The sequence below is a fragment of the Jaculus jaculus genome, chromosome 9, assembly GCF_020740685.1.
Source record: "Jaculus jaculus isolate mJacJac1 chromosome 9, mJacJac1.mat.Y.cur, whole genome shotgun sequence".
NCBI lineage: Eukaryota > Metazoa > Chordata > Mammalia > Rodentia > Dipodidae > Jaculus > Jaculus jaculus.
The window spans coordinates 88,513,459-88,537,881 of NC_059110.1; the positions used below are offsets into that span (position 1 = coordinate 88,513,459).

At 37.8% G+C, this 24,423-nt stretch overlaps 2 protein-coding genes across 7 annotated transcripts in view; one reads left to right on the plus strand and one right to left on the minus strand.

Annotated features, from left to right (window-relative positions):
* Window positions 1–24,423, plus strand: part of Nf1 (neurofibromin 1) — a 281,308-nt gene that overhangs the window by 211,062 nt on the left and 45,823 nt on the right. For all 6 annotated transcript variants that reach the window (XM_045158367.1, XM_045158370.1, XM_045158368.1 and 3 more), the window contains 3 exons: window positions 14,471–14,903; window positions 15,607–15,947; window positions 20,179–20,381. In XM_045158367.1, coding sequence (XP_045014302.1) covers window positions 14,471–14,903; window positions 15,607–15,947; window positions 20,179–20,381 — 977 coding nt within the window. The remainder of the gene's footprint in view (window positions 1–14,470; window positions 14,904–15,606; window positions 15,948–20,178; window positions 20,382–24,423) is intronic.
* Window positions 7,567–11,948, minus strand: Evi2a (ecotropic viral integration site 2A). The gene is made up of 2 exons (XM_012950127.2): window positions 11,826–11,948; window positions 7,567–8,825 (listed from the first exon to the last, which is right to left on the minus strand). Exon 2 carries the CDS (start codon window positions 8,808–8,810, stop codon window positions 8,127–8,129), a length of 684 nt encoding a protein of 227 aa, XP_012805581.2. The 5' UTR covers window positions 8,811–8,825; window positions 11,826–11,948; the 3' UTR covers window positions 7,567–8,126.

A 24,423-nucleotide genomic window follows, 5' to 3' on the forward strand; every position in this document is an offset into this window, starting at 1 on the left:
GGCAAATCCCAAATTTGTCCACTTTGATATAACAATATTTTTTTCTTTATTTTAGAATAGCACCTGAGGTTTAAATCTGTGATCTGGTCCTCTGCTTTTCCTGAATATTTAGGTTTTGTTTTTTTTCCCAAGGTGTAGGGTCTCACTCTAGCCCAGGCTGACCATAAATTAACTATGTAGTCTCAGGGTGTCCTTGAACTCACGGCAACCTTCCTACCTCTGCATTCCAAGTGCTGGGATTAAATGCATGCACCACCACACCTGGCTAAATTTTTTTTGTTTGCTTGTTTTTGTTTTTGTATTTCAAGGTAGGGTCTCACTCTAGCCCAGGCTGAACTGGAATTCACTATGGAGTCTCAGGGTGGCCTCAAACTCATGGCAATCCTCCTACCTCTGCCTCCCTAGTGCTGGGATTAAAGGCGTGCGCCACCATGCCCGGCTTCCTGGCTAAATTTTTTAAGAGAAGACAAATTTAAATTATTTTAATGAATAAGCATTTTAACATAGTTACAGTGAAGCATGAGTTCCCATGTATTAGACACATGGTTATAAACATAAGTAGATAAAAAGGCCCAGCATTTAAAACTGATGCTGTCAGGACTGGGAATGGTGCTCAGTGTTATGGTGATTGCTGATCATGCATAAGGCCCTAGGTTTGATCCTCAGAACCACAAAAGTAAATTAATTAATTAATACTGTGGAGTTGGATATACTAAGAAACACATCAAGGGAATCAATGAGGTTTGGAGAACATATCTTAGACAAAGAAGCCCAGTATAGATAAAGGTATCAATAATTATATTTATGTTTCAGTTATTTTGATGTGAGTAAGTTACAGTAAAAAAAGCATTTTGAAACCATAAAAAAAAGAAAATAGCAGATCTACATCTTGAAGTGCAGAAAGGGGAACAGATCTTGAATTTGATGGTCCTCTTTTTTTCAGTAATAGTAATAATAGCTGTCATTTACTGAGCACTCAAGAACAAGGATTCTATTGCAATAATCAAGGTGGTCTTATTTTCATTTTACAGATAAAGAAACTAAGATACAAGGAGGCTGGCTAACTTGACAAAAGATCACAGCTCTAAGTAGTAGCACTCATGCAGAAGCCTTGCCTTTCATTACGTGGTGCACTTCCTTTCATAGAGAAACCACCACAAAGAAATGCTTTGTGAGGAAAGAGACAGAAGCTCTTTGGGAACTAGTATACAAGTAACTTTTGGAGATCGGCACGAATAAAAGAGTAGGAAAAGAAATATTAGAAAAACCATACTAGACCCATGAGTGTATGAAAGCAGTTCCTTAACTGCTTTTTATTTTTTTTTTGAAAAGTTAGTGTATAAACTGCCCTATTTAGTAAGTTTGCTGAAAAAGTTGTGGTGCTTTTTTGAAAGATGGGACATTAAAAGGTATTATATTTAGCAAATTCAAACTGATTCAGAACTCATAATTTACTAAGTAGAATTATGTAGGAATTTATTGAAAAACAGAAGCTATTTTAAATTTAAGGCTAGCCCCTTTTTAGACAAGTCGTAGCTTAAATATTATTTTTTAGTTTTTGTAGTTGCAACTTAGAAGTAATCAAAAATCAGTTGTTATAAGAGAAAACCATAGGTATTTATAAAGTATTGAAGTAGGACTTGCACCATTGCCAAATTATTCCTTGAAATTATAAATCTACGTAAATTCTTTGCATTTCTATTTAAAAGACAAATTTACTTTGTAATTGCCCAATTTACTCACAAGTAAGCATTTTTTATATATAGTAACAGGTTTTTTTGGCCTTTTTAATTGACAACTTCCATAATTATAGACAATAAACCATGATAATTCCCTCCCCTCCCCCACTTTATAGTAACAGTTTTTATGGTACATTCTACGGATGATTTTTCCTATATTTTATTCCACTAAAAGATCAGATAAGAATTTGTGATATCAACATATAAATGATGTGACTATATCTATATATTCATTTTACCTAAATTTTTTGTCTCAGGCAGCATTTAAAATGATCTATAAATATTTACACAGCATCATTATCTAAACATAAAATTATATTTGTATAAAAATTATTAAACATAAGCTGGGCGTGGTGGCACACACCTTTAATCTCAGCACTCAGGAGGCAGAGGTAGGAGGATTGCCATGATTTCTAGGCCACTCTGAGACTACATAGTGAATTCTAGATCTGCCTTAGCTAGAATGAGACCCTACCTTGAAAAAAAAAAAATTAAACATAATAACAGGTAGGTACTCACCTAATTTCTTTTTAAATCAAATAAAATGATAGTGACCATTCTTAGTATTAAAACTAAAGGGGATTTAAAAATACAAATAAATTTTTATGATGAAGCCCAGTGCCTCATGCATGTTAGTCAAGCACTTACTTACCTAAGGCCTCAGCTCCTAGGGGTTTTAATTATTTTGAAAGTTGTAAATTTAGTAAAATCCCATTAAAACTACTTTTAACTCTTAGTTTTCTTTTATTTATATAGGTTATGTTAACAAATATTCAGACTGAATAAACTTCAAAGAGGTGATAATACTAAAAGCATAGATGGAAAAAAAAGTTTTAAGACAAGGTCAACACGAAAAAATTTAAATTCCATATAGCAAAACCACAGAAGCCTTCTGTAGATCAGAACTCTTCAAGATATCAAGAGTTGAATTTAAGTTTAAAACACTAATAGTATTTTGGTTTTTAAACTACATTTTATAAAAAGCAAAAATCAAATGAGTTGACCTGTGTGAAAGTGTCTTACCTGTTAATTTCTTTTGCAGAATGCTATGTTCTTGTTCTAATAGGACATTATGGAGACTTGGCTAAGAAAGCAAAAGGGGTGGTTCAGTTCAGGTTAAAAATGGTCCTCTAGCACACTGAAATGGTTTCTGTAGAGCAGAGGAAGTTTATCAATAGCAGTTACAGGAAATGTAATAAACCACAAAATGACTAAGAAATGTACTACTTCATCAGAACTTGTTTGGAGGCACAATTTGAAGCTTTATGATTTAAGAGCTTTCAATTATTTGTAAATAAAAATTTGAGACTCTGGTGGAATAGAATATATGTAGAATATAACCCTGCATAGAAAATTACGTGTTCTAAAGGAAAGCTGCCATTTGGGCATTACTCATAGTGAGATTTCTTTTTGGAAAAAATGAATGATATTTGCTTGTATAATCCTAGGCAAGTCATTGCACTTCTCAGTGACTATTTCTTCTGAAGGGATATTTTCCTTTATCAGATTATTGTGAGCATTGAATAATGTGATGTCTATAAATGCCTCACATATAGTAGGTAGCCAGTTAATGTTATTTCCTCTTTGGCAATACCCAAGTAATATATTGGCAAAGTCCAATAAAAGTATAATTAAATTATTCTTGCCAGCTTTTTGTTTTTGGTTTTTCAAGTTAGGGTCTCATTCTGGTCCAGGCTGTCCTGGAATTCACTATGTAGTCTCAGGGTGGCCTTGAACTCACAGTGATCTGTCTACCTCTGCCTCCCGAGTGCTGGGATTAAAGGTGTGTGCCATCATGACTGGCTCTTGCCAGTTTTTTGAAAGTAGAGGTTTTTAAAAGAAAATATTTTTATTTATTCACTTGCAAGCAGAGAGAGAGAATGGGCAGGCAGGGGCCTCCAGTCACTGCAGACAAACTCCAGGTACATGTGCCACCTTGTGCATCTGGTTTACATGGGGTACTAGGAAATTGAACTCATGTCCTTACATTTTGCAGGCAAGCACCTCAAATGCTGTGCCATCTCTCCAGCCCCACCAGTTTGTTTTTGTGGTACTGGGATCAGACCCAAGGTCTCACAAATGCTCCACCCACTACTGAGCTGCACCCTTAGCCCTAAATACTTCTTTAAATGGGAAACTGAGTAAAGTATATCAAAAAGAATATGAGTTTCTCTGAGCAAAGATTTCTTTGACCTAGTCATCTTCCAGCCTCTTCCTTATCTAAAAAGTGGAGAGTATAATTCCTAACTTACTATCATATTAAGTAAATGTAAAGTGCCTTGATAGTACATTCTAGAATGGATTCAGTAAATAACCCATGCAATACTTTCTCTAGGTTACTACTATACTAAAGAGCATAGATTAATATACCTACTTCTTGATGGTACTAATAACTTGGTACAGAAAGAATAGCAAATGATAATAAAAATCTTTTTTTTTTTTTTTTCCCAAGATAGGGTCTCACTCTAGCTCAGGCTGACCTGGAATTCGCCAGGTAGTCTCAGGGTGGCCTTGAACTTATGGCTATTGTCCTACCTCTGCCTCTGAAGTGCTGGGATTAAAGGTGTGCGCCACCATGCCCAGCGCTTTACTATTGTTTTTTAAAAATATTTTTATTTTTTTATTTATTTAACAGAGAAAGGAAAAGAGGAGAGAGAGAGAATGGGTGTGCCAGGGCATCCAACCACTGCAAATGAACTCCAGACGTGTGTGCCCCCTTGTGCATCTGGCTTATGTGGGTCCTGAGGAATTGAACCGGGTTCTTTGGCTTTGCAGGCAAATGCTTTAGCCCCTAAGCCATCCCTCCAGCCCTTTACTATTGTTTTTAAGACAATGTGTCACTACGTAGCCTAGGCTGGTCTTGAATTTGCAGTCTTCTTGCTTCAGCCTTCCAAGTGCTGATCTTACAGCTTTTACCACCAAACCCTGATGTTATAAGGCTTTTAATGAACAGGTTTTCAATCCCAGAATTAAGAAAATAAAAATGTTTTTGTTGTAAAGCAGCTTAGAAGCCAGATGTGGCTTTAATCCTAGCACTTGGGAGGCAGAGGTATGAGGATCCCCCTGAGTTCAGGGGCACCCTGAAAATGCATAGTGAGTTAGTTCCAGGTCAGCCTGGACTAGAGTGAAACCTTACCTTGAAGGGGGGCGGGGGAGAATGAAGTTTAGGAATTTTGAAGTTACCAGCTACCTTTAGAAACCTGACATGCTCTATCTACCTCTTTCTCTCAAATAAGTAAAATATAAACAAAAATTTTTTTTTACTATGGGTTGGAGAGATGACTTAGTGGTTGAGGCACTTTCCTGCAAAGCCTAAGGACCCAAGTTCAATTTCCCAGTATCCACATAAGCCAGATGCACAAGGTGGCACATGTGTCTGGAGTTTGTTTGCAGTGGCTAGAGGCCCTGGCACACCCGTTCTCTCTCTATTTCTCTCCCTCTCCCCCTCCCCTTCTCCTCTCTCTCCCCCTCCCCCCCCTTTCTTTTTCTCTCTCAAATAAAGTATAAGCAAAACAAAAATAATTGTAAAACCAACAAAACCTGTCATGTTTGGAAAGGGACCACCCTGTCGTTAGCTGTCATTACATGGTATCATTCTCAGGATGTATATCTAATAGCCAAGTAATGAGTGATTTTATTCCTAAAGTACATAAAAGCCTTCTGTTTGATTAGAAAATATTTGACCAGTATGTTTAGTGTTAAAATTAGTTTCCTAATTAATTTCCTTCTTTTATTAAGATGCTGTTTTGTTTTTCTTTCCTATGACAAAGATTTAGTCAAAGAGGGCATCATGTTACCATGATGTGTTAGGTATTGGGGTTCACAATGGAGGACCAAGGCAGTTTCTTGAAACTAAGACTTTATTGTAATAAGGAAGAGTGCGAAATGGGAAACAGAGAGAGGGTGTATGCACAAAAAATAAAGAAAAAGAGAGGAGAAAGGAAAGAAAGGAGAAGCACTTACCCAGAACAGGAGAACCAAAAAGAGGGAGTAAGGGCCAGGGAGAGGGCTTTGTGGAGAAAAGAGAAACTGCTCTGTGAAGGAGGGTCACTTGGTGCCATGCAGATGTGTGGGGCTATGAGAAAGTGGCCTTCCCTCCTCTTAAACCCAGAGGTATAACGCCTCTGGTCTAGCATGTCCCACGTCTAGCATGGCCAGGTGGTAAGGGAGAGAGAAGGGGATGGGAAGAGAACTCCGAGACTTCACATGCAGCATTTTTGTTTACATTTTTTAAAAAAAGACGAGTTTTTGGAAGAGGGAAGGGAAGCCTTGTGGGTGATGGATAGTGTGATCATATCTAACTGCTTCGAAAGGTTACACTTTTGCCCTAAGGTATAGTAGTTGCCAAATCTGACCCACAGCTGTATATATGCACATGTCCCTCCTTTCCTTTGCTTATGTCACACTGGAGAATAAAAATGAAAATTGGACTGGGCATGGTGGCGCGTGCCTTTAATCCCAGCATTTGGGAGGTAGAGGTAGGAGGATCGCCATGAGTTTGAGGCCACCATGAGACTCCATAGTGAATTCCAGGCCAGCATGGGCTAGAGTGAAACCCTACCTTGAAAAACCAAAAAGAAAAAGAAAGAAAGAAACAAAGAAAGAAGGAAGGAAGGAAGGGAGGGAAGGAAGAAGGAAGGAAAGAAGGAAAGAAAGGAAGAAAATTGATCACTTAGGCTGGGGAGATGGCTTGACGGTTAAAGGCGCTTACTTAAAAATTGGTCATTTATTAAGTTGCTTAGCATCCTTGATGTCCAAATAGTAACAATATTGTGTTTTGTTTTGTTTTTTTTATTGTTTGAGACAGAGTCTCACTATGCAACCCACATTGGCCTAAAACTTGGTATCTTCAGCTTCCTGAGTGCTGGAATTACTAAAATTGGCAGGTGTTTGTTATTAATGTCCAATAGGCAATATTTATACAAATGACAAATGCTATTCTTTTGTGGGTTTTTTTTTTTTTTGCAAGTGTGTAGTATGTGTGATATAGTGTGTGTGGTATATACGCATGCATAGGCTGATGTAATACTCCTTTTGTGCACTTAACCTGCTGTGGCAAGAGAATATCAGGTGTTCTTCCCCATCACTCATCCACTCATTTTTCCTTGGAGTCTCTTACTGATCTGGAGCTTGTCATTCAAGAGCCCCAATAATTGTCCTGTCTCTGCTCCCCCAGGACTGGGGTTACAGGTATGTGTGGCCATAGGTGATTATGGGTTACAGAGATTTGAACTTGGGGTGGTCTCTGTCCCTCTTGCTTGCACAAGAAGCACACTTAACCACTGAACTACCTCTAAGCCCAACAGATTATTTTCTTACTTTTTTTTGTTTTGTTTTTTGAGGTAGGATCTCAGTCTAGCCCAGGCTGACCTGGAATTCACTATGTAGTCTCAGGGTAGCCTCAAACTCATGGCGATCCTCCTACCTCTGCCTCCCAAGTGCTGGGATTAGAGGCATGTGCCACCACACCCGGCCTGTTTTCTTTATTTTTATAAAAATATTTATTTGTGAGAGAGCCTGACTGACTGACCAATTGATTATGGGTGTTGCAGGGCCTCTCACTGCTGTAAATAAACTCCAGATGTATGTGCCATTTTGCCCATCTTGCTTTATGTAGGTACTGGGTAATCACACCTAGACCAGCAGGCTTTCCAGGTAAGCACCCTTAACCCCTGAGTCATCTCCCCTGCCCCAGCTACTTCTAAACAGTAAAATTTTTCTTTATACATATGCTTAGCCTGATGGGGCCGTGAATCTCATCTATGTCAGTTGTATGTATTCTTTCGGAGCCTTTTCCTGTGTACTAAGACAGTAAAGTGAGTGCACATACGCATGGCCAGCTTTATTCTAGTAAGCTTTTGTTTTGTACAAAGTTAAGTCTTAATATGTATAGTAGAAAAGCACCTTATTTGTGCCCTATGCAAAGATGAAAGAATGTAGCCTAAAATTAGCTGCTTTGACATATATAATCTGGTAAGAATTCTGCCATCCAGCAAGAAGGTACCATTATATTATGCAGTTCAGCGCTAAACATTAGGAATTTGATTAATAAAGATTTTTGGCTCTAAGGACATACTAAAACTCCTCAAAATTGAATGACATTCAGACAACGCTTGTCTACTGTTGCTGAAGAAGGAATATTTAGTTAACTCTTGCTGTCTGTTAGTTTCCTCTGCTGCTCAGTTGTTTTATTTACTTCTAACAGCATTTAGTATCAAACAGGTTAAGTAATTTAAGCAAGCATACATTTCCCTTTCTGGTCTGTTTGATGCTTAACTACACGCCAAATTTTAGATCATCTGACCAACATTTTGATATTAAAATTCATTTTTTTCTTCTATAGCCTTCCTCACTGCTGCTTTACATTTTCCTTCCCTAATGCAACAGCTAGTTAGGTTTTTCATTTCCTTCTTCTTTCCCTTCCCTTGTAACTGTGAGCACTCCAGTAGATTGCATCATTAGGTTGGGTCCTGTGAGCTGTTTTGCTCTTTTCCAAGTATCTGATTCAGCAGCCCAGAGCCCACTGCTTGCCAGAAAGTCGCCGTTGCTTCTAGGCTGGCGCTTGCCTACTTGTTTTGACCGTCTGAGAGATGAGACTTTGTTTGCCAGAACCACTGTTGAGAGAAATAGCAGGGTACAGATGAGAAAGAGCACTGCGATTGTAATTAAGCAGATTAGCATAGCCATGTTGCTGTGGCTTTGCTCGCAGACATCCTTTTTAAAAACTTCACCGAGACTTTGACTTGTGCTTTCAGTGCTCTCGGTTGTTGGAGAACTGTTCCTGACAGTGTAAGGCGGGTAGAGCTTCCGTGCAGATGTAGGAGTTAAAGATGCAGCGCTAGAAGATGATGTTCTTTCAGGCGTGTTTGTAGAATTAACTTTGTAATCCATTTCTGGGTTAGGGTTACTTTCAGTTTGATGTCTGTTCATGCTGTTTTGAATGGTGGGATCCCAAATAGTATTGTTAGCCCACAAACGTGTATAGTTTGCTGTTGCTTCAGGCAACATGGAAAAAACTGTTGTCATTAGAAAGGCAAGATGCAGGTACTGTCCTGTGTGCTCCATGTCCATGAGTATACAGGCAATCTGTTTGGACAATATCAGTTATTAGTTTGTAAAAAATATATGGCTCCTAGTTTTAGAAGTTGTAATAAAAAGATTGTAGTTTAGATGTTGCAAGTAAACCCCAGATTCATCTAACATTGCTATTGAATTCCTCGTCAACTGAATTTTTTTTAAATATTTATTTATTTATTTATTTTTTATTTACTTATTTATTTGAGAGCGACAGACACAGAGAGAAAGACAGATAGAGAGAGAATGGGCGCGCCAGGGCTTCCAGCCACTGCAAACGAACTCCAGATGCGTGCGCCCCCTTGTGCATCTGGCTAACGTGGGACCTGGGGAACCAAGCCTCGAACCAGGGTCCTTAGACTTCACAGGCAAGTGCTTAACCGCTAAGCCATCTCTCCAGCCCATCGTCAACTGAATTTTTATTCCTCTTCTTAAAGAATAAAGAAGCATTTTAATTTCTCTTTGTACTTAGATGCTAAACTGAATATCATAGCTTTACATATTTAGTATAAACAGCTTCAGCATTGAGTCAAACACTTCCACTTTGACTTTTTTTGATTATTGATTTAAAGATTATTGTTAAGAAACTCCCGACTCTCCAAGTAATATATCTTATTGTCCTTGAAAGTTTTATTTCATATGTGAAGTCACAAATGGCTCTTTTGGGGAGGAAGGGAAATAAAAGAAGACAAACTAAAAGAAAATGTACCACAAATAGGAATTTTTAAGGTGGTCTTTTTTTCTTGGGTATTTGACACTTAAAGAAGTACTGAAAAATATATTCCTAATATTTGTGGAAGCATTTTCATGGTGGTAGGTTTTTTTAAATCTGTATATCCTATAATGTACTATATGTGACTTTGTGGTATTTTTTTTTCTTTTTTGATTTTGCTTTTGAGGCAGAGTCTCAGTCTAGCCCAGATTGGCCTTAAACTTGCAGTGATCCTCCTACCCCTATGACTATATGACTTTGTAAAAAGCAAAAACATGTTTTTTGTTGTTGTTGTTGATTTTTTCAAGATAGGGTTTTGCCCTAGCCCAAGCTAACCTGGAATTCACTATGTAGTCTCAGGGTGGTCTTGAACTCATGGTGATCCTCCTACCTCTGCCTTCTGAGAGCTGGGATTAAAGTGTGCACACCATGCCTGGCAAAGTAGCAAATTTCTTCTCAACTCAAAAGTTTAAAGTTAACTTAATTTCTTGTCGTTTTGTAGCTATAGCATTCTTTTGTTTTTTGGCCCTGACTTTGCCATAAATCTAAAAAAGAAAAAATTCAATAAAATAGAAGGAAGTCAGTCATCAGGATATTGGGGACTTGAGATCAGTGGCTGGGCATGCAGCTCAGTGGTAGGGCATACTTACATGCCTGGGGCCTCAGCACGCTTGCACATACGCACATACACACACACACCTCACACACAAAAACTTGAGGTTTGATTTTCCTCAAAGAAGGAAGAAAGTACAAAAGAGACCAGTACACACAAAAGGAGTAAATTCTATCCTTAATTTTCATTATCTATTATATGCAGACAGATACTGGAACTGTCAAATCTGTTCTCAGTACTGCTAACCTAGCAGGACAAATTGATCATCTTTGATGAGTATAAAGGTATCACTTTTATAATGGTATGCCAGTTTGTCCTGAGCAACTCTAATTGTTCTTAGCAATTTATTTGAAAGAACTAAAAGCAAGCAGTAGTTTGTCCTGAGATTGCTAAATGAAATTGCCTGGTTAATAAGAACTCTGTATTTTATAGAAATTATTTTCATACTGGAATGTGTATGGGAATCTTTTTTTTTTTTTCCCAAAAGATTCAGTACGTCCAGCGTGGGGCCTGAGATTCTATGTCTTTAAACCAATCCTGGTGCACAGATGCCACTCTCCTATCAAAGATTTATACATGATAGTCATTAGATAACATTTGTATGATATCAAAATATAGGTATTAGTAATATCAAAAATGATGTGTTGAGGCTGGGCGTGGTTGGGCGCATGCCTTTAATCCCAGTATTCTGGAGGCAGGAATGCTCTAAGTTCGGGGCCAGCCTGAGACTACATAGTGAATTCTGGGTCAGCCTGTACTAGAGCGAAATTCTACCTCTTAAAAGAAAGGAAGGTGGGAGGGAGGGAGGGAAGGAAGGAAGGGGGAAAAATAATAGACAAGAAAAAAACTTGTACCTAATGCTCTTGAGGCAGGATTACTGTTTGAATTATGATCATTACTACATAGTTAAAGACATAGTGCACTTACTTTGTAAAAGTATTCAACTTTGATTTTAAAGATGGATGATGGAAATCTTTAGATACTTTTATGATTCTTTCACCAAAAAAAATACTTTAAATTGAGTCAGCAGGTAGTTTCCATCCTTTTCTACTAGACTACACTCCCTCATTTAATGCTAATAGGATTTAAAGTGGGCTGTTATTGTCACATTAGTTCATTTGAAGTGTGATGTACATCACTGAATTCATACACATTTTAGCATTGCTTACCACGGGACAGATAATGGCCTCACTGTTGATTGTCTTCAGCCAGATGTACTACTGAGCCCAAATAAACAAGCTGCTGATGAAATGAGACTTTCTCTATCCCCTACAACAGCCTGAGAGCAGCGAGATTGTTTCTATATCTCTAATTTATGCCACAGAGGCTAAGTTGTAGTATCAAGGTTTCCCCTGCACATATCCCAGTGGTCATTTTCAGTCAAATTTATAATGCCTAAGCATTAATAACAACAAATTAATGTTTTTTAACTAAATTTAAATTTTCAACTCACTTATAACATCCAAACTCATTCTGACAGGTTAACATTTCTAAGTTTTCCAGTCATAACTGTTTATGTTATCTATATAATTTTACATAACAGGACAGAAAAACAGCATATATTTTCAGTAACATATGATTCTACTTTGATAGTCAGGTTTATACTCTTGAAAATGCTTCCTTCAACACTAATCTGAACAGAGTTTTAAGAGAAAAAAAAATAAGAAAAACCACATGTATGACCTACCTTACAAAATGCTCAGTCAGAATCTGATTCAAATATTATTTTAATAAACCACTTCTTTGCTTCTTTTCTTATTTAAAGTTGAATAGTTTGAAGACTATGAAACTTAAATCAGCAGTATTTTTTTTTAAAAAAGAATATGTGCAGCTAGCTTTCTTTCTACTTTTAAAACCAAACCACAGATGACACATTTCCTTTCTGTAGCAGCTGAAACATGTGGGGTGGGGTGGGGGAAAAATCTCCAACTTGTCTAGTTGGCCACTAGAATGACAAGAGGCTTTGTAGAACAAACCCCGCCTCCAGCTCAGGGAGGGTTTTCCACTTAATTCCTTTTGACCTTTTGCAGTTTATTGGTGCCTGCTATCTGCTTGTGAGTGAGTGATGCATTAGGATCATTCAGTAGGAGTTATAAGGTAGCATCTTTAATGTGCCTTGAAATTTTTATTTGTGTGCCACACACGGATTTAGAAACATGAATATGGAGTCCTTCTTTTATTTATCAGGTAATAGCATCAATGATACACAAAACTGACATTTGAAATTCAGAACTGCAGCCTTGATTTACCTAATAAACATAGATTACATGGGACAGTGCTTTGGTACTGTATAGTGTGCATGTACACACCCTCCTCAGGGTTTATTTTTTTATTAAATATCCCTTTTAAAAAATATTTAATTTTTTAACCTATGAGCGAGGGGGCAGAGAGAGAAAATGGATGCGCTAAGGCCTCTAGCCACTGCAAACCAGACACATGTGCCACCTTGTGTATCTGGCTTACATGGGTCCTGGGGAAATGAACCTGGGTCCTTTGACTTTGCAGGCATGTGCCTTAACCACTTAAGTCATCTCTCCAGCCCTCATTTACTTTTTGTTTATTTTTATTTATGTATTTAAGAGAGACAGACAGAGAAAGGCAGATAGAGAGCGAATGGGTATGCCAGGGCCTCCAGCCACTGCAAAGGAACTCCAGTTGCATATGCCCCCTTGTGCATCTAGCTTACATGGGTTTTTCTGTAGTTTCTTTGGTTAGTGATATATCCTACATTATACAGACTGTATTTATTTCTATACTGCTTGAGTAGAAAAGTGTTTGGGGTTGTACTTTTTTTCTGATTTTGGTGTATTTGTGTACACACCACACACACACACACACACACACACACACACACATACGAGATCCTTGTGTGGGTTAGAATGAAGGGCAAACACAAACTTTGTTTCATACATTTTGTTGGTTGTTTATTTGCTTTGCTGTTTCAAGGCAGGGTCTCACTCTAGGCCAGGCTGACCTAGAATTCACTATGGAGTCTCAGGGTGGCCTTGAACTCACAGCAGTCCTCCTACCTCTGCCTCCCAAGTACTGGATTAAGGGCATGCGCCACCATGCCCAGCATCATACATATTTTGTACATGTATTCTAAAAGTAATCTTGTACTTTTAGTGTATCTGTGGCTTCATTGTAACCTATCATCTGAAATCAGGAATGAATTTTTTTCTTACAAATTTTTATTAACAACTTCCATGATTACAAAAAATACCCCATGGTAATACCCTCCCTCCCCACACTTTCCCTTTGAAACTCCGCTCTCCATTATTCTCCATCATACAATTTTTTTTTAATGTATGACATTGTGGTGGCACTTACAATGTTTCAGAGTTTCAGGGGTGCTTAGACTGTATTTTTTCATTAATCGTTTCTTTTATCTTGAAATATTTCTCTTTTGTTTTAAAATTATTAAATTTGTCATATTTTCATTTCCTTCCAACAAGATTAAAAACTGTGACATAAAGATATTTGTCTTAACTTACCTAATACTTTCGCCAGAGTAATCAAGCATCAGAAACATTGGGCTAAGTTGGTGCAAGTTGTTTGGATTTCAGTCTAGTACCATATTTGTTAGGATTTGCTCTCCATGGCTACTCCTAGTGACTGATATCCTTTCAGTGTTAAACAACCTGTGCCCTAATGTGGCTTCATCAAAAAAAAAAAAAAAAAAATGCTCATTAGCTTACACAACTGAATAGTTTAGGGATAAATCTGACCATGGGGAAAACTTACTTGATTTAGGGCCCATGATAATGGCCAAGGCCCTGGAGTGCTTCTTCATTTCTCAGTTCCTTCTCTTCGGTTTTGGAGTTAGGCTTTTTCCTTGCTATCTCAAGATAATGGATTAGCAACTCCCAGGGCCACATATTTTCTTGTTTGTAACACTGAGAGGTAGAACTCAAATCTCAACAATTTAAGCTAGGTCTGGAGTGGGGCCTGTAGCTTGACTGATTTGAGCCATGTGTTCATGACAGAGCCTACCTCTGGTCAAGGTGTGACCAGAAGCCAACCACCAGTGACATTGTCTCCCTTTTCCATTGATTAAGAGACAGTTTTTATTTATTGCCCATGATTTTTGAAGTGGAGATTTATTTCTTCCTTTTTACTTTATGTTTACCGTCAGTGTCTCAAAAAATAGCAGATATAAACATGAATGTAGACTTTGAATAATTGCTTTATATTATTGTCCTCTGTAAAAACAGAATCAGGAAAAGAAGGGGGGGGGGAAGAAACCAAATCAGAAAGTAAAGACAATAGATTTAGGTTTTGTACATTTTATTAATGACTCTTTTAACAGTCTTTATCTTTTGTCATCCTCAGGTTCAAAACTGGCCAAATCAATGGTGATCTGCTTATATACCATGTCTTGCTGACTTTGAAGCCATATTATGCCAAGCCATATGAAATTGTAGTGGACCTTACCCATACTGGGCCTAGCAATCGCTTTAAAACGGACTTTCTCTCCAAATGGTTTGTTGTTTTTCCTGGCTTTGCTTATGACAATGTCTCTGCAGTGTATATCTATAACTGTAACTCCTGGGTCAGGGAGTACACCAAGTATCATGAGCGGCTGCTGACTGGCCTCAAGGGTAGCAAAAGGCTCATTTTCATAGACTGCCCTGGGAAACTGGCTGAACACATAGAACATGAGCAGCAGAAACTACCCGCTGCCACCTTGGCTTTGGAAGAGGACCTAAAGGTGTTCCACAATGCTCTCAAACTAGCTCACAAAGACACCAAGGTTTCAATTAAGGTAAGTTTGAGGGTCTTTTTTTACTGACCAGATCATATTCTGGCCTCCATAAGTATCCTCACAGTTTTAGATCTATTATCAGTTAAGTCCAAGATTTCTGTCTTCAAGATCCTGCAGAATGTGTGGGACGTACACACTTAAAAACACTACATTGGCTGGGTGTGGTGGCGCATGTCTTTAATCCCAACACCTGGGAGGCAGAGGTAGGAGGATCATCATGAGCCCGAGGCCACCCTGAGGCTCCATAGTGAATTCCAGGTCAGCCTGAGCTAAGGGGAAAAAAAAAAAAAAAAAAAAAAAAAAACTCCATTGAGTTAGAGGCCAAAGAGTGCTGTAGAGAAACCAGTTCGCTTCACTGTAAGCCCAATGGTAGGAATGTTTAGAAAGTAGAAATTACCTAGGGGGTTTCTTCTGGTAAGCTCATGGTTGTTGCAGAATGAGTGTGACCCTTCAGTACTTGTTTATTTTGTTTTTGTTTTGTTTTTTAAAGAAAAATTGAGTTTTTTGGGATTATTTCTCTTAAGAGCATTTATCACTTTATTAAAGCCATTTTGAGACATAATGGTATTGACTCCTTTTAAATGAAAAATGTGCTGTTTAGGTAGGTTGATATGGTTGTTGTTAGTTTGTTTGTTTGTTTTAAGTCTCTGAAAATAAAACTTAATAGAATTTAATTCTCTACTCCCTTACCATCACTTCCCAGGTTGGTTCTACTGCTGTTCAGGTAACCTCGGCAGAAAGGACAAAAGTCTTAGGGCAATCGGTCTTTCTAAATGATATCTATTATGCCTCAGAAATTGAAGAGATCTGCTTAGTAGATGAGAACCAGTTTACCTTAACCATTGCCAACCAGGGCACACCGCTCACCTTCATGCACCAGGAGTGTGAAGCCATCGTCCAGTCTATCATTCATATCCGAACCCGCTGGGAGCTGTCACAGCCGGACTCCATCCCCCAGCACACCAAGATTCGACCAAAAGATGTTCCTGGGACACTGCTCAATATTGCGTTACTTAATTTAGGCAGTTCAGACCCTAGTTTACGGTATGCTTTTGTTCTTTTTTTAAATACACTTAAGCTTTATTCAAGGTTCATTGCTTTTAAAATGAGACCACTTAATAAGCATTTAAGACCACCTCTTTCTTAATACTGTAAATTGGAAGGTATGTTGTGTTGGTTAACCAGTGTGATCTCATCACATTGTAGGATATTCACATGAACTATGGAATTCTGAATAGGGTGATTCACTCTAAACCAGGAAACTGTCAGCTAAAACAGACAACACAGCAAGATTGTTTTTTAAAGAAAATGTTCTTATTTAAACTTTTTTACTCTTACATTAAGTATCTCCTTTCCTAAGTCCTCAAACTCTTTCCATGCTTACAAGTATATAACAGCCAGGCATGGTGGCACACCCCTTTAATCCCAGCACTTGGGAGGCAGAGGTAGGAGGATTGCCTCGAGTTCAATGTAGTCCTGAGACTACAGAGTGAATTCCAGGTCAACCTGGGCCAGAGTGAGACCCTACCTTGAAAAGCAAAAAAAAAAAAAAAAAGGTATATAACTATTAAGTTTACTAATAGTCAAGTCAGGTTATCTTTTTTCGTTATAATTGGATAGAAACCTTTAAAAATACGTATATGTATGTAGCATGCACATATGTGTGTCTCTGAGCTATATATACTTAGCCCCATCTTTCTGTTTTATGCAGCTAGCCTTTTTATGATGGGTATGTTTTCCTCTCAAGAAAATCTAAGATATGTCTGCCATTTCTTTTTCTGTTCTTGCCTATTTATTTTTCCAAATGACCTAATCCTTTTTTTTTCTTTTTCTTTTTTTAGTTTCTTTTTTTATTGACAACTTCCATAATTATAAACAATATCCCATGGTAGTTCCCTCCCTCTCCCATTTTCCCTTTGAAACTCCACACTCCATCATATCCCCTCCCCCTCTCAATCAATCTCTTTTTTATTTTGATGTCATCATCTTTGACCTAAGTATTTTATGTCATATTCCAAAATGATTCTCTTTGGAATGCTCATCAGAATTGGCTTAGTCCATGAATTACACTGTGAATATTTACAACTTCACAATATCTAGTCAAGATACTATGCTTCGCCTTGGATATGTTCCAAATGATGACTAACTCTTGTTAGTAAAACCAGGAATAAATTGGAGAGACCTTTGTTTATCATTTCTGTCAAGTCTGGGTTTAACCCTCACCCACATTAATTGTTTTCAACTTTTCCCATTTGGTCCTGCAAATTTTGTGTTAATGTGATTTCTTGGCCTCACATATATTTTTTTCTATATTTTTCTAATTAGTTTTGACAGCATATAAAAAGGCCGTTCATTTTTACATATTTATTTTTCTATTATCTAAGTTAATAATTTCATATTCATTATTGTTAGTTATTTAAAGTTATGCTTCTGAAGGTATTCCCAAGAAATCGTCTGGACAGTTATTTTACATGTTAGTGATATCTTGTTTCTTATCCCCCCCTTTTTTTAGTGTGTCCAGTGTTGTAGGGTGTACGTGCATAGGGTGTTGCAGATGTACATGCCTTGCACGCAGTGGAAGGAGGACGACATTGGGTGTCCTTTTTGTCCCTATTTCCCTTGAGAGAGTCTCTCACTAAACCTGGAACTCTTCATCTTTAAGTCAGACTGACTGACCAGTAAGCCCCAGTTATCCTCCTGTCTCTGCCCACTTCAGCACTGGGATTACAGGCATGCATTAGTGGTGCCCAGCTCTTTTCCATGAGTGCTGAGGGTCAAACTCGGGTCCTCATGCTTGTGCAACAAACAGTCTTCCTGGCCTCCAAATGATCATTTCTTAACAAAAGGAGGCTTGATATTCCATAACTCAAGTAAAACCATTCTTGCATACTTTCTGTTTATGTCGCTTCAGTAGGATTCTTGAAGGAAATTTTCCTTCCGTCCTTCCTCCCACCCCAGCAGTCTTAGGGATCAAAGCTTATCAGGCACTCTGCCACTGAGCTACATCTCCAGCCATTGAATGAAACCTTGAGACAAATGTCAAAGTCACTGGGGCAAAGTATAATTAGTTTGACTTAGACTTCAAGATGAGAATGTGAGTGTGGAAGGTGCATGCCTATAGAGTCAGTAGTTTAAATCCAAATCTGCTGCTTTCTCATAATATATGACTTGGAGCACAGTAGTGAGCTCTAATTTCATTATTTGTAAATTAAAAGTAACAATTTATTTACAAACATGTAATAAATAATGTGTGGTAGGGTAGTTAGTATATAGCACCTAGTAAAGTCTGTGCTTAGTAAGCAGTATTTTCTCCTTCCTTTCTTCCTCCCTCTCTCCCTCCCTTTCTCTCCCTCCTCACCAGTCTTTGTACCCTGTGTGCTTTTCTTCCTACTCCTTTCATGTCAGAACTCTTCATCACAGGTACATTGGATGTTGAGCATCCCCAGCTCGGAAGTCTGAAATCCAAAATGCTCCAAAATCTAAAACTTTTTGAGTGACTTTTGAGGACTCATAAGATTTCATATTTCAAAATTTTCAGATTTGTGAATTAGAGGTGTTCATTCTGTAAAGTCTATGTAAATATTCCAAAATCTGAAGACCTCCAAACTCTGAGATGTATCTTATCCCAACAATCTGGATTAGGGACACTCAACTTGTATAAATTCTTAGATGTCAGAACTGTTTCTTAGGATACAGGATAACCCAGTCTTATAGTGGGTCTTTTAGGACTTCAAAAACCCCTGTATTTAAAAAGGAAAAATAATAGTATTTCTTTACCTGAATGGTCCTCATGGGGTCTTAACTCTCAGAAATGGCATACAAAATTTTATGTATGCCTAGTTTTCATGATCACAGGTTGAGGAAGACCAGTTCTTTATACCTCATACAGAGTGCAAAACTAGTATCAGAACAATATAACTTGTAAGTTGTGGATGCTAGTAAAAGGTAATAAGCATAAACTTAGTAACTTTAGTATCCTAGTTTTTGAAAGAAAACAGAGCTATAACCCTGCTTTTAATTGCTAGTTCAAAACAGTTTTTGTTGTTGTTTATTTGGATTTTCTGGTTTTAGAGATGAGGTCTTGCCATGTAACCTGGGCTGTCCCGGAAGTTTTTATCTTCCTGCCTCCTCCTCCTAAGTGCTAGAGTTACAGGTTTATGTCACAGTGCTATGCCTTCTAACTTCTTTATTGAAGAATGTGAAAGACCTTCTCAGTGTTAGTAGTTTGAGTGAATTTAATACCCTTTTGTAGTGAAATCAAGCTGATAGCTTCTTAGTGAAGCATGCCATCCCAGAGAAAAGGCCTTCAAGGCATACTTAAGTTTTCATGGCTTTTCTCCCAATATGATTTATGCATAAACATATCAACATGACAAAAATTCAGAAATAAGGAAAACATGAAATTTACTGAACAGTCCAACTGTTTATTTTGCTGCATTTTAAAATTGAGCCTGAGATTTGTGGTAATATGTGAAGAGGAGGTGGTGGCTTTCTGTGTGTGCATGCACACGCGTGCAATTAAGCAGGGTGGGAAGATGGATGCCTGGAATTGAACCTAGACCCTTGGATGTTTTAGGTAAGTTCTCAACCACTGAGCTAACCTAAGCCAGAAGTTTTGAAAACCTATCTCCTGACTTGTTTGAATATGTGTTTCCACATATTTTATAACTGAATTTTGGTTCTAAGAGAACCTGGATGTTACACGTGTTTTGTTTCAGTGGTTATGATGGAATGAAGTCATAGAGGGAAAGATGGTAGGCTATCAGTTATAATGAATTTTGGTTTTGACTTCAGTTTGTAGAATAATTTGTAGGATGCACACAAAGAAATTCAAGGGATGCTGACTTTAAAGATTCTAACACTCTGACCTGATTAGAGGCCACCTCATTTCTTGTCCTCGTTTTAACTGCATTTACAGGAGTCGAGTAGCTAAGTTTTGACTCACTTAAAACATATGTCTTCTTCTGGCATCTTTTCTATTTCTCTTCCTAAAGACCATAAATCTGTCCTGTCTCATGTAAAAGGTCTTCTATATACCCATCTGTCTTAGAAGTTCAGTAGTACTCTTCTGGTATTAATGTCAAGAATTTCCCTTTTGGAAAAATAAAATATCTTGAGGGGTGTTTTGGGCTTGTCGTACATCTTATCTCTAATTGACCATAAAATTTAAAATAATAATGCTTTATAATAGAATCACAAATTGTATACTATGAAAAATTTTTGAATTACAAAGAAAAATAAGTTTTAAAACAACTTCCTTTGTGTTTTCTCCTAGGTCAGCTGCCTATAATCTTCTGTGTGCCTTAACCTGTACCTTTAACTTAAAAATTGAAGGGCAATTACTAGAGACATCAGGGTTATGCATCCCTGCCAACAACACCCTCTTTATTGTCTCCATTAGTAAGACACTTGCGGCCAATGAGCCACACCTCACATTAGAATTTTTGGAAGAGTGTATTTCTGGATTTAGCAAATCTAGTAAGTAATGTTAATTGTCTTTAATACTAACAATGGTTCTAAGAAAATTCAAAGAAGCCCCTTTATTTTTATCTTACTTAAGTCTCTCCTAATTTTTTTTTAAATCTTGGTACCCTATAACAAAAGGAACTCTGAAGGAAACTTGAGAAATCCACCAGAATTCTGGCAGTAAAAACAAGGTAGCAGAATTTTGGCACCTTGCACGTCTCTGGGTTACTTCAAAGTATTTTCTTCATTAGTTCAGTTTTATGAGCTTTGCCATCTTTCTTAGCAGAAAATTACACGTCTCCTTGATTTTAGGAAAGTAGTTATTCTTCTTTTCTGTGGTTGACTTTGAACTATGACTTTTAGTGGATATGATTCATGGGAAATGCAACAGCACATAATACAGGGTCCAGTCAGTCCCAAGTTGGCTTTAATAAATCTCATTAGTTGAATATCTACTCTTTTTAATCTGTCATCTTTATACCCTATGGTAGCATAAATGTTGATCTTCTCCCAGCTTCATTCCTGACATTTCCTTCCTTCTCTCCATGTAATATGTATAGCTTTTATTTTCTATGTTTAAATAAATTTCTTGGGTTTTTTATATTAGCTAATTGAAAGCATTAACAATTTATCAAGACTAGGTCAAATATGTTTTGGGTTTTTTTAATCAAATGAGAAGTATAGGAGTTTAACCTTGATAATAAATTGTGTAAAATTGGGGGCTGGAGAGATGGCTTAGGGATTAAAGGCACTTGCTTGAAAAGCCTTGATGGCCTTAGTTTGATTTCACCAGTACTCATGTAAAGCCAGATGCACAAAATGGTGTATCCATATCTAACTCTTTCTTTTTTTAAAATATATTTTATTTATATTTAAGAGAAAGAGTCAGAGAGAGAGAGAATGGGCGCACCAGGACCACCAGCCACTGCAAACAAACTCCAGAAGCATGCACCACCTTGTGCGTCTGGCTTATGTGGGTCCTGGGGAATCGAACCCAGGTCCTTAGGCTTTACAAGCAAGTGCCTTAAACGCTAAGCCATCCCTCCAGCCCCCTAACTATTTCTTTCTATTCCTTTCACTTTTTCCTTCCGTCCCTCCCTCTCTCTCCTTTCCTTCCCTCTTCCTCTGTTTACCTCTTTTCTCCCCTTGCAAATAAAGAAATTTTAAAAATATTATATCAGATTGCCAAAACAAACTTATAAAGCTGTATTGATATGTATTAATATTGGAAATGATTTGAGTGGACAGTCATAGTGCGTTCCTGCATAAACAGCTCTTTCCAGGTTATTTCAAATTTAGTACAGTTCCATCAAAGTAGCCATTGAATTAGAAAACCCAGAATGAAAATAAAACTTACAAAATGAGTTTAAACTATTGACAGAACATGACTATAAAGCTAAGTAAATGTTGAAAAGAAAGAAAAGTGTTACTATCAGTGTCTCAACATCTGTATCATAGCATGGGAATTAACATTTGAGTGTTAGGTGGGCATGGTGTTACATGACTTTAATCCCAGTGCTCAGGAGGCAGAGGTAGGAGGATCACTGTAAGTTTGAGGCCACCCTGAGACTACATAGTGAATTCCTGGTTAGCCTGAGCCAGAGTGAAACCTTACCTTGAAAAAAAATTAAGTTTTCAAGGATCAATAATCAGATCAGTTTAAGAGAAATACATTGGTGACATGTTACAGATGGTGGGGGAAAGAGTAAACCATAAGAATCTTCACTTACACCAAAAGATAACAGAAAATTTCTGGCTATATTTTAAGATTTGAATATAAAACTAGAACGATTCATGAAAGAAGTATTTATTTGCTTTCAATTTAAGTAGGATGGATGAGAAGAAGGTGATAGAAGCAAAGTAAACAGTGAACATATTTGGCTTAAAACTATAGAACATCTCTCAAAATATGAACAAACAAAAGTAAATGATGGGCTGGAAAGATGGCTTAGCAATTAAGGCATTTGCCTGCAAAGCCAAAGGATCCCAGCTCAACTCTCTAGGTCCCACATAAGCCAGATGCACAAGGGGGCACATGCATCTGGAGTTTGTTTGCAGTGGCTGGAGGCCCTGGTATGTCAATTTTCATTCTCTCTCTCTCTCTCTCTCTTTCAAATAAATAAATAATAAAGTGAGTGATAAATCTAGCCCTAGGAAATAATAATTTTGCAATAAATGTAGAAAAGATCAACTCTTTCATGAAGAGCTCTTGTAGGTTAGTAAGAAAATTATTCAGGGGGCTGGAGAGGTGGCTTAGCAGTTAAGCGCTTCCCTGTGAAGCCTAAGGATCCCGGTTCGAGGCTCTATGCCCCAGGACCCACGTTAGCCAGATGCACAAGGGGGCGCATGCATCTGGAGTTCGTTTGGAATGGCTGGAGGCCTTGGCGCGCCCTTTCTCTCCCCCCGCCCACTTTCAAATAAATAAATAAATAAAATGAACAAAAAAAATTTTAAAAATTAAAAAAATTATTCAACAGTAGCAGGCTAAGAAAAAAATGTTTTAAGTTTTTTTTAAATATTCTGTTTTTATTTATTTATGAGATGGGCATGCCAGGGCCTCTAGCCACTGCAAATGAACTCCAGATGCATGTGCTGTCTTGTACATCTGGCTATGTGGGTACTAGGGAATCGAACCTAGGTCCTTAGGCTTCACAGGCAAGTGCCTTAATTGCTAAGAATCTCTCCAGCCGAAGTTTATTAATGAAATCATAAGAAAATCCACATGGAAAGAATTGTGGTGACATTGGGTATTGATTGAAAGTGTTTTATATATCCAGTACTGATGATGGTCTGTGAAATTTAAAAGCAAGAGCAATGTTTCTAGAAAGTGGTTTGGAAGTGGCTATCAAGAGCCTCGAGAGTATTCATACCTCTTGGCCTTAGAGTTCTTAGGATTTCCCCTAAAGAATAAAGTTATAGCTGGGTATGGCCGTGCACGTCTTTAATCCCAGCACTTGGGAGGCAGAGGTAGTAGGATTGCCGTGAGTTCGAGGCCACCCTGAGACGACATAGTGAATTCCAGATCAGCCTGAGCTAGAACGAAAACCTACCTCGAAAAACAAAACAAAACAAAACAAAAAATAGAATTAAGTTATAAAGTTTATTGTTGATTATTTTTGTGTGGACTTTTTTTGTTGTTTGTTTTTGTTTTCTGACATAGGGTCTCACTCTAGTCCAAGCTGACCTGGAATTAACTATGTAGTGTCAGGGTAGTCTCAAACTCACAACTGTTCCCCTACCTCTGCCTCCTGAGTGCTGCGATTAAAGGGATATGCCACCGCACCCAGCTAGACTTTTAAACTAAGGTATATCTTGTCATCAATAAAGTACCCAGATCTTAAACTAAGTTTTTATATATAACTATATTATGAGAGTATCTTCCAGGTTATAATCTAGAACATTTCCAGTGTCCAGGAGGACCCTCTCTCAGTACCATCCCCTCACCAAAATAAGCATTATTACAATATCTACTGTTCCAGTCAGGTTCACATTGCTGGTAGAAATCACCCAATCAAGAGCGGCTTCTAGGGAAAAGAGGCTTACTTTGACTTACAGGCTCGAGGGGAAGCTCCATGATGGCAGGGGAAAATGATGGCATGAGCAGAGGGTGGACATCACCCCCTGGCCAACATAAGATGAACAAGAGCAACAGGAGAGTGTACCAAACACTGGCAAGGGGAAACTGGCTATAATACCCATAAGCCTGCCCCCAAACAACCACCACATCAAATCTCCATTAGCTGGGAACCTGCCATTCTGAACATCTAAGTCTATGGGGGACACCTGAATCAAACCACCATATTCTGCCCCTGGCCCCATAAACTGATAACCATACATAATGTAAAATGTAATGCATTCAGTCCAACTTTAAACATCCCCAAAGTTTTTGTCAATCCCAAAAACCAAAAAATCCCCAAACCCATAATGGCACAGAGTAAACATTCATACTACAAAATATGGCATTGGACATAGAAAAAAAAAAAAAGCCAATATAAGATTTAAAACAACCAGGGAAAACATCAAATTCTGTAGCTTCAAGTCCAACAACTCTAGT

Bases quoted from the DNA above. Each gene is read 5' to 3' on its own strand.
- Evi2a (XM_012950127.2), bottom strand. From the start codon at position 8,810: ATGGACATGGAGCACACAGGACAGTACCTGCATCTTGCCTTTCTAATG.